A 13876-nucleotide genomic window follows, 5' to 3' on the forward strand; every position below is an offset into this window, starting at 1 on the left:
TTATCCTCCATCATGTTCCATCACAAGTGACTAGATATAGTTCCCTGTGCATCACAGCAGCATGATTTCTTTCATTGTTGCGTATCTTTAAGATGATTTGTCACTTTCTGACCTGACTTAAAGTGTGAGAAAAATCATCTTCCAGGTTTCCTATATCGTACCATTCTATTCTGGACATTGTGAAAATAAATGATCATAACCACTCTGCCCATTCCCCTAACAAGTCTTCAGTTCTACTGGGACAAGAGCAGTGAAAGGGCAAAAGTTAGGTATTAAAGGGGGTTTCAAGCAAAACATTTATAAAAATATAACTTGTTTCTGGTCACAGAAGTAATACACATTCAAAATAGATTTTTTTTTTTCCTTTTTAGGTCTGTACCTGCAACATGTGGAAGTTCCCAGGCCAGGGGTCAAATCAGAATTGCAGCTGCTGGCCTACACCAGAACCAAAGCAATGCCAAATCCGAGCTGCGTCTGTGACTTATACCATAGCTCATGACAATGCTGGATCCTTAAGCCACTAAGTGAGGCCAGGGATCAAACCCACATCCTCATGGATACTAGTTGGGTTTGTTACCATTGAACCACAATGGGAACTCCCCATTCAATATAGATATTAATTCTGTATACATAAAAGTATAAACAAGTAAAAAAATTACAAAAAATATTTCAACCCATATTTTATTGCTGTATTTTTTATTTGCTATATTATATATATATAAATATTCGCCCAAACTGAGATATTGTAGGTTTTGTAACTTGCTTTTTCTTACTTTTCACACTGTAAATATTTGATTGTATAAAGGAATATTCATTAGAAACTAGATTTTAATGGCTTCATAATATGCCATGAAAAGATAATTTTTAAAAATCCCCTTATGATGAGTGTGTGTTTTTCATAAATTTTGTATATCTATATATCTATATGCTTTGTAAGATTTCCTTAAAAAATTTTTGTTATAATTTACAATGTTTTGTCAATTTCTGCTATATAGCATAATGACCCAGTTATACATATACATACATTATTTTTCTCATAATATTTTCCATCATGCTCCATCACAAGTGATTGCATATAGTTCCCTGTGCTACTCAGCAAGACCTCATTGCTTACCCATTTCAAATGCAATAGTTTCCTACACTGTTGGTAGGAATGTAAATTGGTACAACCACTATGGAAAACAGTATGGAGGTACCTCAGAAATGTAAACATAGAACTACCATATGATCCAGCAACCCTACTCCTGGGCATATATCTGGACAAAACTTTCATTGAAAAAGATACATGCACCCCTATGTTCACTGCAGCACCATTCACAATAGCCAAGACATGGAAACAACTTAAATGTCCACTGACAGATGAATGGATTAAGAAGATGTGATGTATATATACACAATGGAATGCTACTCAGCCATTAAAAGAATAAAATGATGACATTTGCAGCAACATGGATGGAACTAGAGAGTCTCAAACTGAGTGAAGTGAGTCACAAAATAGAAAGACAAATATCATATGATATCGCTTACATGTGGAATCCAAAATATGGTGCAAATGAACCTATCCACAGAAAAGAAACAAACTCATGGACATGGAGAACAGTTTTGTGGTTGCCGGGGGGAGGGGGGCAGTGGGATGGACTGGGAGTTTGGGGTTAGTAGATGCTTTGTAATATTTCTCATCTCAGTTTAGAACCATTTTTTTTTTTTTGTCTTTTTGCCATTTTCCTGGGCCGTTCTCACGGCATATGGAGGTTCCCAGGCTAGGGGTCCAATTGGAGCTGTAGCCACCAGCCTACGCCAGAGCCACAGCAACTCCGGATCCGAGCCGCGTCTGCAATCTACACCACAGCTCACGGCAACGCCAGATCGTTAACCCACTGAGCAAGGGCAGGGATCGAACCCGCAATCCCATGGTTCCTAGTTGGATTCATTAACCACTGCGCCACGATGGGAACTCCTAGAACTATTTAATATATTCAGCGGTTACTACAATTCTAGTAATAGGTATCAAACTAAGGGGTAGATTTTAAAATAGTAAAACTACATTCTCCTTAATAAAAAAGTTACTAGGTACCCCCTTCTGGTTATTTTGGGCGATTGACAAATCATCTTGTACTCCCTCCCACCCTTCCATAAACAGTAATGAGGCGCTACACTGTGTCAGATATTGTACTTGGGGCAGAGGATACAGTTCCTGCCAGTAAGAAATCCATAGTCTCGATGGGAAACAGCCGTTCGAATGAAGAACTACAATTCAGTCTAATTGCTGCGATAAAGGTATATGTGACGGGATGCCTTCTAGAGGTAGAAGAAGGGGCTCAATCAGCCTGGGAGCATGTGACAAGTTAAAATTTGAAGAATGAAAGGTTTGTTAGATAAATGAGAAAGGAAAGAGTATTCAAGGAGTGTATGACATATTTGCAGAATGGCTAGAGCTTGGTGAAGCTAGAATGTGGGGCTTGATGGGGGCTCGATGAGGGCTTGATGAGGGGTGGTAGGGGAATAAAGCAAGATGAACTGAACCATTTCAACAACATATACTATTTTCAGTGCATATTAGCAAATTAGTCTGGGATGGCCTCGGACTCTGTTCTTATAACGTTATACCTTGTGTCATTACTGAGAAGAGGGACAACTTCCTCATGGTAGGACCTACAGTCAACACTAAAACAAAACAAATCTAAGCCAACTGGACAAGTGTGTAGGTTTGACACCTTTCCAATGTCTCCACTGGAAGAGACTGAATCCTCTCAGCTCCATTTATAGTTTTAGATACCCCAAGGTTCCAGAATTTTTCCCCTTCCTTATTATATTCAACTCTGTTATGAAAAGAATCTATGGCATTAAAACTCAGCAAGCCTTGCCAAAATTGTCTCATTCTTAAGAGTTCTTATTTTCCCATTAACAGCCAATCTTTCCTGCTTCAATTGTTTCTTTTTCAATTAGTTTACCTTCTGGAAAATACCACCATAGTCATTTGAACAACTCTCAAGAGAGTCCTATGAATTTGGGAAAACCAGGAAATAATTGAAATGCTGGGTTGGACTACTACCTTTAAAAGCATCCAGATGCTTACTGCATAAAAATACAAGGGAGAAGGGCCTTACTTTTCTGAGACCCATATCAACTAAAACAAAACTGACAGTGTTCAATTGTGACTCCAGGTCCCCCTCTTTCCACCCTCTTAGAATTCACTCTTGGCTTATGTGTTGATCTGAGTCTCAGCCAGTGAAGATAAAAGAGTAGTTTTCATGGGGGATGCTCTTCACACAGTAGGGCCTTGATGCTACCAGAGGACAAATTCCGAGTCTCATTTAGCCTTCGATATACCTAGTAGCCAAATACCTTTCTGAGGAAGGATGGCTGGGAGAATCTCTCCTGTCTGGTTTGCTCTCTTGGCTGAAAACCACCACCAGGTTGGGCAATTATGTCCTTGAGGTGAAGGACACTGTCTTTTACCTCCCTTATTTTACGAGACTGAGTGCCTGGTAGAAGTCGCTGTTAGAACACTGGCTAAAAGCATCTATAGGCACACAGCAATTATAGTCCGAGCCTAGAATTAAAACATATGAAGAATACAGAGTTGGGACCAATATTATCAGAAACTAAAGGGAGACTGTGGATAACCATTGGATATAAAGCATATACTTAGCAAGTGCTTAGAGCAATTAACGGAAAGTCTATTTGTCTTTTTTTTTTTTTTTTTTGTATTTTCTACAGACACACATGTGGCATGTGGAGGAGGTCCCTAGGCTAGGGGTCTAATTGGAGCTGTAGCCGCCGGCCTACACCACAGACACAGCAATGCAGGATCCAAGCTGCATCTGCAACCTACACCTCAGCTCACGGCAACGCCAGATCCTTAACCCACTGAGCGAGCCCATGGATCAAACCCGCAACCTCATGGTTCCTAGTTGGATTCATTAACCACTGAGCCACAATGGGAATTCCCTGGAAAGTCTATTTGAATAAAAGAGTCCACTTCACAGAACATTCATTCTGTAAAAGGTCATCTAATAAAGTACATCTAGTCTTAAAGTGTGAGTAGTGTGAAGATTTGAAACTAGAAATGAGAGAATTGTGATTGCTTTTGTACACTGTTTAATAAAACCGTTCCCAGCTGGAGGAAGCAATCTCTACCCCTGGGACAGCTTTCATGACTCCAGATGATTCAGAAGGGTCTTGTACCCCACATTTATAAAAGATGGCCAATGGGAACTGCTGTGTAGCACAGAGAATCTGAAAGAGAATGTACATGTGTATATGTATTGATGAATCAATTTGTTGTACAGCAGAAATTATCATAACCTTGTAAATCAGCTACACTTTAATAAAACTTAAAAAAAATAAACAAGATGCTTCTCCTTCCAACTGTTCTCTAATGAGGTAGCATGGGGGGTGGGTGGGAGTGGTCTCAGAGCCACAGAGGGCTGAATTCAAAATACCAAGCCTTTACTGCTGTGATTTTATTAGAAAATCAACTTCTATGTCCACAAAGTGGGTACAGTAATATCCATAGTGATGCTGTCAAGAGTTCCTTGTTAGGCACCATTATTATTTCTAAGATTTTGATGATACAAATGACTGGTGTCTTGGGTACCACTTGAGAGGCAATAACATGTAGTGGTAAATGGCTCTCAGGACTTGAGTACTGACTCTGCCACTTACTGTGTGACCTTGGGCAAGTCACCCTTGTGGACTCAAGTTCCCTCATCTATCAAATGAAAATAATGATGATGTCATGGGGTTATTATGAGTTTCAAATTATTCCATATAAAGTCATTAGAAGGGCCTGATACGTGGAAACACAGAATAAAAGATATTATTGTTGTGTTTCTAACTCCAGATACTTTAATTACTAGGATAATAATAGATAAGCTTACCAGAACATTGTAGGGGTATTATACCCTTAATAACATTAGGATAAAAATAACAACATGGAGATTCACAGCATTGAGGAATGAGTTCAGAAAGTGATTTGAATACTGAGTTACTGAAATCAATAAATCCCTTTTGGAAGACAGTGCTAAAAAAAAAAAAAACCATTTTTAATACCTTTAAAATGTCTTTGACCCAACAGAAATGTTATGCTGTAGAAAGGAAAAGCAAATTTGTCACAGAGCATTTTTAGAAATCGCCCCAACTGCTTTTCAAGATATTGGGGACTCTGAAAAATTCCTGAGACCATCTACTGGGACAGGCTGGGAAGTCTTGTGGCCTCTGCTAGCCTGAAGAAACCTCCTCTGACCTAGAAGCTCAGGGCCATCTGAAGGCCCTGGAAGCTTGGAAAGGCCATTCTAAGCCTAGATTTTTAAGGTAGAGGAAAAGGCCACTTTATCATATGGGGCACACCTTCAAATTAACCCAAGGATATATTACTGTGGGATTTCATCTCCTCTGATGAGTAACATAAACAACTGGAAATACTGACGCTCAGCATGTCCATTGCCCCAGACCCCGCAGAGTTTGGCTTTATGACATAAACACAAATACTCAGGTGTTGGAAAGAGAAGGTCCCATTACACAAAAATGCGGGTGTCTGAGGCTACTCCTTGAATCCTCTCCACTCAGCACTGGGGCTGGAAAAGTCCGAGTCACAGTGGGGTGTATTTTGATAGGTGAATCAATACCTGGAGCTCATCTTTGCAGGGAGCCAGGTAAAGATCCTCTCATCCAAATTCAACTATTTTTTTTTTAACTGACTAAATTATCGTGACGAGTCAGAAGTCATAATTAAAAAGGAAACACAATTTTATTCCATTCATTTACTTCCTGTATTTCCCATCCCTTGGGAAGATGAATTCCTCTGTTTATTCTAATTTTGCAAGAGAAAAAGGGGCCAAAAGGGAAGGGTAGGTGTGATTGCCCCCCCCCCCCCACCCGCCGTGCAACTACTACCTAACAAGTGATGCACTTGGCTGCCTTAGTCAAGTTCACCTCCAACTTCAGTTCTGAAAGGCTACATACATAAAGGCTACATCAAGAGGGGGAAAGCGATGTCAAGACAAGAGCCTTTGCTCAGAAGGGAAAATCACAGTGGCTGAGCCAACCGGGCAGTGTTGCGATGGGAGATATTTGTACAACTGATGCTTGAAAGTGACGTCACAGGCTCAGGGGCTAAAAAGACCTATGAAGGCTGCTCTTTCCCTGCACAGAGAAAAAGCTCATTCATACTCCGGGATGTCGCTTTGAAACTTCCTTTCCCATTCAGCACAGAAACCTGGGTTCTTCTTCCCCTTTGGATGGAGCTGAGGTGGGGTACCTTGAACTTGGGAATTGGTCTTGACGGTGACAGTCAACTTCACAGTCAAAGAGTGAAAACAGATCATAATTACTTTGTATCTAGTGTGCATCAAGAACTTCCATGCTCTTCATCTATTTAAATTTCCTAAGAGACTTGTATCATTTTCATTTTACCTGAGCAAAATAAGTGTCTGAGAAGTTGAGTAATTTGTCCAGTGTGAGATAACCAAGTTAAGTTAAGAGCTAGGATTCAAACCCAGGTATAACTCCAAAGCCATACAGTTTCTCCTTAAATTTCTCTGCTAACAAAGTGTCAGGGGCTCTACATTCTTTCCAACTCTGACAACATCCACTTTGCGTAATAAGTACCATGAAAGACCAGTTCAAGGCAGTGGATTAATTTATTCACATAGATAAGTTTAAAAGTAACAGTCCTGGGCATTTACCTCTCAAGGAAAAGGAGAAAAATCATCAGACCAGTTTCCAGTATCTCTCTCTAGCCACCCTCTATTTCCTCCTATAGTAAGTTGAAGCATCACTCCCATTTCATTCCCAAGCAGACAACTACCCTTTCTGAGACAGTCCCAAATATATTGCTGCCCTGGTGGGAGTTGTTAACAGAAACCTTATTTCTTTAGCTGGAACACACGCTGACATATTTACCTGCAGGCCTTCTGCAAGATAGATGTTCCCTGTGTCCTAGTTGCAGAATTCAGAACGATGCCCAGATCAAAGAAAGCTTTGTATTTTAGTGAGCATGAAAGTGTCCATTTTGTAGATGCTGGTTTCTCCACATCTCACTGAAGACTGAGGGGTGAAGTCCCCCGAATGCACTTATATGGAGTTCTATTACCATGTGAGTGATGTTCAGAGAGCCTCAGTCAACTTTTGAAAAGCTGAGTCGCAAGCACCCATCCCTTGTATTTCCAATCAGATGAGCCATTGCTAGTGATGACTGTGTGGGCTCAGCACATCCGGCTGGTCTTGAGCAGACAAGAGGGAAGAAGAGCACACTGTCCACCCCAGGCACTCTATACCCCTAGAACAATACACAATGGATGGATGTCCAGGTCCTGAAATGCACTGACAGCAGCCCTTTCTGGACCAGTGAGTGGGTTCTCTGCCTCCTGACTCACAATGTACTTAACCTGTACATTTACAAAGGCTCTGCCCACAGAGTGCTGCAAAATCTGGAAAAGAGGGAATGAATGTTTCCTTTGAGAAAGATTGGTTTCTCTTTGAAACAAGGGGCCAATGTGCTTCACCCAAGGGTCTAGGTGGATTTGCTATTTCATTAACAAATCCAGAATTCTCTTTAGCTGTAGCCTGGGATCCAGAGAATATGCTTGGGAGACAGTGAGGAGGTGGCAGGAAGTGAGCAGCCATCTGAAGAGAGTGGGCCATAATTTTCTCACCTCAATCCCTCTAGGTCCCCCACAGATTCAATTCTACCAAACTCAGGAGCTGCAGATGTGTGTGAGCATAACGACGCTTTCTTTTCAAATCACTTCCTCTGAGACAACCTTCTGAGAACCTCAGGACATCCGATGATAACCTAAGCTAAAGACTACAATGACTGCATCACCACAGATGTGGTGCCTCCACACTGGGTCTCTGAGAACCATGGGGAGATGAGCCATTCCCTCCCCCTTGGAGGTGGAACCAGGGAAGGCTAAGTGGGGAGGATAAATAGGACAAAAACCAGTCACCCTAACCCATCCTCCAGCCATTTTGTACCCGCTTTTGTCTGTACCAACCTCACTGTCCCCTGGGATAGACAAAACATAGACAGATGATTTCTTCCCATAAATGGACCAGGGTAAATAAGCATTTAAGTAAATTCATTTATACCATTCCTCAAAGTTAAAAAAAATGTGTATACTGAATATAAAACAGCACTTTTTTGGATTTTTTCTTTTTTTTTTTTTTAGGTCTGCACCTTCGGCATATGGAAGTTCCCAGGCTAGGGGTTGAAACAAAGCTCCAGCTGCTGACCTACACCACAGCCACAGCAACTCAGGATCCAAGCCATGTCTGTAACCTACACCACAGCTCATGGCAATGCTGGATCCTTAACCCCCTGAGCAGGGCCAGGGATCGAACCCGCAACCTCATGGGAACTAGTCGGGTTGGTGCATCACCATGGGAACTCCAATTTTTTTTTTTAAATCTTGATCAATTGAAAGTAAAGACCAACTGTAAGAAATATGTCATCAGGACCTGGGCCGTTGGCTTTAGCTGATGCAAAGGGAAGAAGGAAAACGGAATGGGTTATGTAGTTCTCAGTTACAAAAGAAAATACAGAGATTTTGTCTTGTAGAGACAAGCTTTCCCCTGGTACTGGATTTAAGAAGGAAGGTGTGTCCTGGTTCCTTACATAAGAGGTGCTAGCACAATGTAAGGCATTTCTTTAAGGGACGCAATGTTCCTCCTTACAGTTTTGCAAAAGGTACAGATGAGACACGATGTGGACAACAGACAGGAGAGGTAGAGCTTCTGTTGTGGGTGAAAGCCTGAGAGTTAGTCTTACTCTTCACCCAGGCAGAAGCCAACCCACTCCTTCACAGGCACAGGCCATGGGCATGTCTGGGGAAAGCATGAGTGTTTATCTAATAAAAGAGGATGTTTTGAATTCTTTTAAGAGATTAGCATCTACTATGTGTCAGGCACAGATCCAGACATTTTACAAAGTGTATTATGAAGCAACATGTTGCATCAACAAGATAACGGACTTGTAGTCAGATCTGGATCCTTCCCAGTATGACTATGAATAAATTAATTAAACATCTTTGGGTTCAGTTTCCATGTCTGTAATATGAGATCAGTATTATCCACCTTAGGCAGCCACTGTAAAGATAAAATGTACAAAAGACACGTAGTTTCCTGCCTAGTAAATAAACAGTCAGTCTTTTCCTCCTTCCCTATTTGCCCACATAATCGTAACAATTCTATGCAATTAGGGCTGTACAGAAGCAGACACCAAGCTTGAGAAAAGTGGTCTGTACTTGACCATGCCGTTGAAGTGCCAGACTCAGGGTATAAAAGCAGGACAGCTCATTTCTGATGTGATGCCCTTCCTACCTAACCATCTAATGAGTTCAGACTTGAGCCTATCTCATTTCCATAAAAAAGGACCACTTTCGATTTGAACAATTTGAGCCTCCCTTGTGCCCAGTAAGGGATGAGCGGCCTACGTTTTGGCACGGTGCTCACCTGACCAAAGCTGAAGTCCATCGAAGCCATAGGAGTACAGGTCATCACCAACTCCGTTGCCTCCCCAGCCTTCTCCACCTCCAGGGTACGGGGCATAGCCTGAGGAGGAGGCCCAGCCCACCCGTAGGTGTGTGGGCTCTGCTGTGAGGAAGGGGTCCACCTGGTCGATGATGAGCTCAAAGTACCACTTCTTATACTGTGCAGAGCCCTCAGCAACTCCCAGGAAGATGTTCGGCCGAATACTGAAATTAAACACAGGACAGGTGGCACCTACAGATTCTTAAAAACTGAGAAAGAAAATTGAACCAGACTCTAGGAGGCGAGACCCAATTAAGCCAAGGGCAAGAGCAATTTTACGATTTTCATCTTGTTCTTTTTTTTTTTTTTTTTTTGTCTTTTAGAGCCACACCCACGGCATATGGAAGTTCCCAGGCTAGGGGTCCAATCGGAGCTACAGCTGCCAGCCTATGCCACAGCCACAGCAACTCAAGATCTGAGCCATGTCTGTGACCTACACCACAGTTCGTGGCAATGCCAGATCCTTAACCCACTGAGCAAGGCCAGGGATTGAGCTCACGTCCTCATGGATACTAGTCGGATTTGTTACTGCTGAACCATGATGGTAACTCCTCATCTTGTTCTAAAGTAGGAAAAGCTTCGAGTCTCCAATACTTGTTTAAGTTCTTAGTGGGAGGTGTCAGGACAACACCAGTTCCATTTTAAACTATATAGGCCATTCTTTAAATATTCCATTCAAGGCAACCAACATTTACTGAGTGCCAACCATGGATAAAGATGCTGAAGACATCATACAGAGTTATATGATTATAAACTCCTGCTTTTTCTGAAAGTGAAATAAATGACTCACTTGAGTTCCATCTTCTGATAAATTGGTTTAAGTACCCCTAAACTGTTTTTCATAACAGCAGCGTCTCCCCCTAGGCATTATTAATAATATTGACCTCTAAAAACATTACAAAGTCACTAGTAGAAATAATCCTGTCAGAGAAAGACAAAAACTGCATGGTATCACTTAAACATGGAATCTAAAAAAAAGTCCAACTCAGAAACAGTGTAGAAAAGTGGTTTCGAGAGGGCAGTGGGGAGTAGTGTGTGTGGGTAGGGAGTAGGGAGAGGTTGGTGAAAGTGCACAAACATTCACTTATAAGATGAAGAGAGTCTGAGGCTCTAATGCATAACATGGTAACTATGGTTGACTACACCATATTGTATAACTGGAATTTACTGAGAGTGTACAACTTGAAGGTTTTTTTTTTTTTAAGGTAAGTATGTGAGAATCCTTTCATAGTGTACATTATATCAAATCATCACCTTTTTTTTTGGTATTTACATTCTTCTTCTTTTTCTGTATTGCTCGAATTTTTCATAATTATTTATTTATTATTTTTTTAGGGCCACGGCCATGGCATATGGACATTCTCAGGCTGGGAGCTGAATCGGAGCTGCAGCTTCTGGCCTGCACCACAGCCACAGCAACACCAGATCTGAGCGGCGTCTGTGACCTACACCACAGCTCACAGTAATGCTGGATTCTTAGCCCCCTGAGGGGCCAGGATCAAACCCCCATCCTCATGGATACTAGTCAGTCTTATTTCCACTAAACCACTATGCGAACACCTCCATAATGTTTTTTTTAAAGTTTTTTTTTTTTTTATCATTACATTGTATACTTTAAATATCTTAAAATTTCATTTGTCAATTATATCTCAATAAAGCTGGAAAAAATTCACCCTAGATAATAGAAAGGCAGGGTGGGGGGAGATGTCACTATTGGGCAAATTTGTTAAAGGCTAAGAGGTTTTTAAGGGATCCAGTGAAATGGTTACAAGCTTCAGACAAACCACTTGGAGATGCTCTGGTTGGACTCCTTCTGCTAGAGGCCCACTGCTCTGGGCTGGGGCTGTGTCCACTTTGGGTGGGCAAGGGAAGAAGCAGACCAGTACCCGGAAGAAAGTCCATGTGATGGCTCAGGTCTGGGGGCTGCTCCACCTTCAGAAGGGAGGTTCTTCCCTTACACCATGTGGTAGGGAGGGGACCTGGGTGGAAAGTTGCTGCCTAGTGCGTGCCAGTGAGTTGATGACTCCCATGGGGCTGCACGTATGGATCAGCAGGCCAGGGGTCCACATGGGCCCATTCTGGCCTTCACAGGCAGCCCGTAAATGGCCATGTGCCAGAGGATATGAGAAACCACGGTCCCAACATGGGGCACCCACTCTACCAAAAGACTTTTAGAAAAAAAATCCAGTTGGCCTATCGAAATAAAAATAAATGTTATAAAAAGGTACAAGATACACATAGATGTTTAAAAAAAAAACTTGGTAGACCCCTTAAGGCCGAATTCTTTAGCCCTTACTCTGTCTTTGGCTACTTGGAGGTAAAGTTTGAGCTCAGCTGAAGGGGCTGAAGTTCAAGGTCCTAGAAATGTACCCATTTTCCTGGTCTTAGGCACCTGCATCACCATGGAAATGATGGGCAGGTGGCTTTGGAGTTCAGATCAGCTCTCTTCCTTTCTGGGGACAAGATGGGCATTTGGAATGATGGTGGTGACCTTACCTTGTCACATCGTTAATCAGCCGCGTCTGCAGGAGCAGGTTTCTTCGGGGCAGCAAGTTGTCACAGATCAGATTCTGGTTGGCCCTCACGGCGACTCCATTGCAGAGACAGAGGGAACACAGCACATCCAGAACCTACAGCAGGACACACCCCACCAGACCTTAGGACCCTGGGAAGGCACAGCAGGCAGGACCTGGCAGCCACAGTACATGAAGGAAGTGGGTCTTGTGAATGTGGGGGCCAGGGGCCAGGTAGAAGGACCTGTTCAGAGTCAAGGAAGCCACACCTGCCTCGCTGGCAGGAGTGAGTGCTGCCTCTCAGGGAACTGAGGTCGGGCTTCTTTCTAGCTGCTCTGCCCTAGACTTGTGCTCCATCCCTCCAAACTAGGCCTGTCACCTGTGGTCACTGTTAAGGTGAGTAGGATCTGAGCTCTGAAGACAGCCTGTCTAGGTTAATACCCAGCCAGGGCCAGGACCAGGGAGAGGTTGAGGCATCGAGGTGCAAAATCCAGGCACAAATTTCTCTTACGGTAGGTGTAGAAGGTCCTTAACTTGGCCTGACCTTGGGGGTGCTCTACCCAGGATCAGTAGGCATTCATAGAGCTCTTCCTAAAAGGCACTCAGGTTCCCATCTGGCTAAGATCCCTCCCAGGGAGCAGGCTTGGGACCCTCACTAGGTGCAGTAGAGGTGAGAGCCGGGCAGGTTCCAAGTCTTGGGTCTCTTCCTGCGATAGCATCAAATTTCAAGAACACAAACCCTTGTGTTCCTAGAAATCCCTGGTTCAAAAACCTTTCACCTGCTCTTTCTCCCCTCCAGAGTGAGAGCGAACCACATGAGCAAGCGAGCCAGGTGGCCCCTGAATCTACCAGACCCATCCTGAGTTGTTCCCAGTCCACATGGTCTTCCAGCTGCCTGGGAAGTGGGAACAGTGCGCAGCCACCTCCACCAGGTGCCGGCCCCTGTCTGGCCATCGCCTTGGGCTGCATCCTCCTCATTCAGATGTGGTGTTCCTATCCTGGGGAGCAAGCTAAATTCTTCTTCCCTTTGGGGAGGAAGGTGCAAACAGCAGTGGATGAAGGACAGCCAATAGATGAAGGCAGGCTGTGCTGACAGGGAGGGGCCTGCCACGCTTCAGTCTTAACAAAGTGGTCATGGACGACCCCATGCTTAGTGGGGCTGGATGGCTTTTAGATTATTGATGGCATTTGTAACCATAATTCTCATAACCCAATTTTCTACCTGGCTCCCTGAATGTCAATTTTGCTCCAGAAAAATACAAAGCACATTTATGGGACAAGCAGAAAAGAACCCCAAAGGTGGTTTTACAGAGAAGTCTTACCATTACCACGCCAAGAAACGTTATTGACTGCAGCACTGGAAATCCAGAGGATAATTTCTCACTCGAAGAGAAGAGCTTGTAGATGGCCAGGAAATTAAATACTTATTATCTGGCCTATCACACATTTTCATCTGTTCTGCCTTGGAGTGACAGCTGTAGGAGCCTTTCTGTCACAGCCAGAGGGAAAGCAGAGCTTAATCCACACACAATAGAAACAGGAGAAAAAGGCTCTGTGGAAAGCGCACAGCCTAATGGAGTAGCACATCACCCATAAATAAATGATGCCATAAAGAATGTGCTGACATTGTTCAGCCTTTGTTTTAGGAGGTGTAACTTTGGCTAAAATAGGGAATGGGAGCAAACTTCCTTCTCTAAAAAAGTTTAAATGGTTTTAAAAGGGAGTATAGCTGGGCTGGCCCACTGAGGGGGACAGGCAGGCTCAGAGCCTCAGGGTCATCTGCACGTTTTGACAGGGAGGGAGCTTCTCAGTGTCCTCTGGGATGCAAG

General features: G+C 43.1%; 1 protein-coding gene across 1 annotated transcript in view; it reads right to left on the bottom strand.

The window, feature by feature from the left end:
- Window positions 1–13876, bottom strand: part of RYR3 (ryanodine receptor 3) — a 568547-nt gene that overhangs the window by 258654 nt on the left and 296017 nt on the right. Inside the window, 2 exon segments of the mRNA XM_021099907.1 lie at window positions 9457–9698; window positions 12031–12164. Coding sequence (XP_020955566.1) covers window positions 9457–9698; window positions 12031–12164 — 376 coding nt within the window.

This window comes from Sus scrofa, chromosome 7 (genome assembly GCF_000003025.6).
Source record: "Sus scrofa isolate TJ Tabasco breed Duroc chromosome 7, Sscrofa11.1, whole genome shotgun sequence".
NCBI classification, from domain to species: Eukaryota; Metazoa; Chordata; class Mammalia; order Artiodactyla; family Suidae; genus Sus; species Sus scrofa.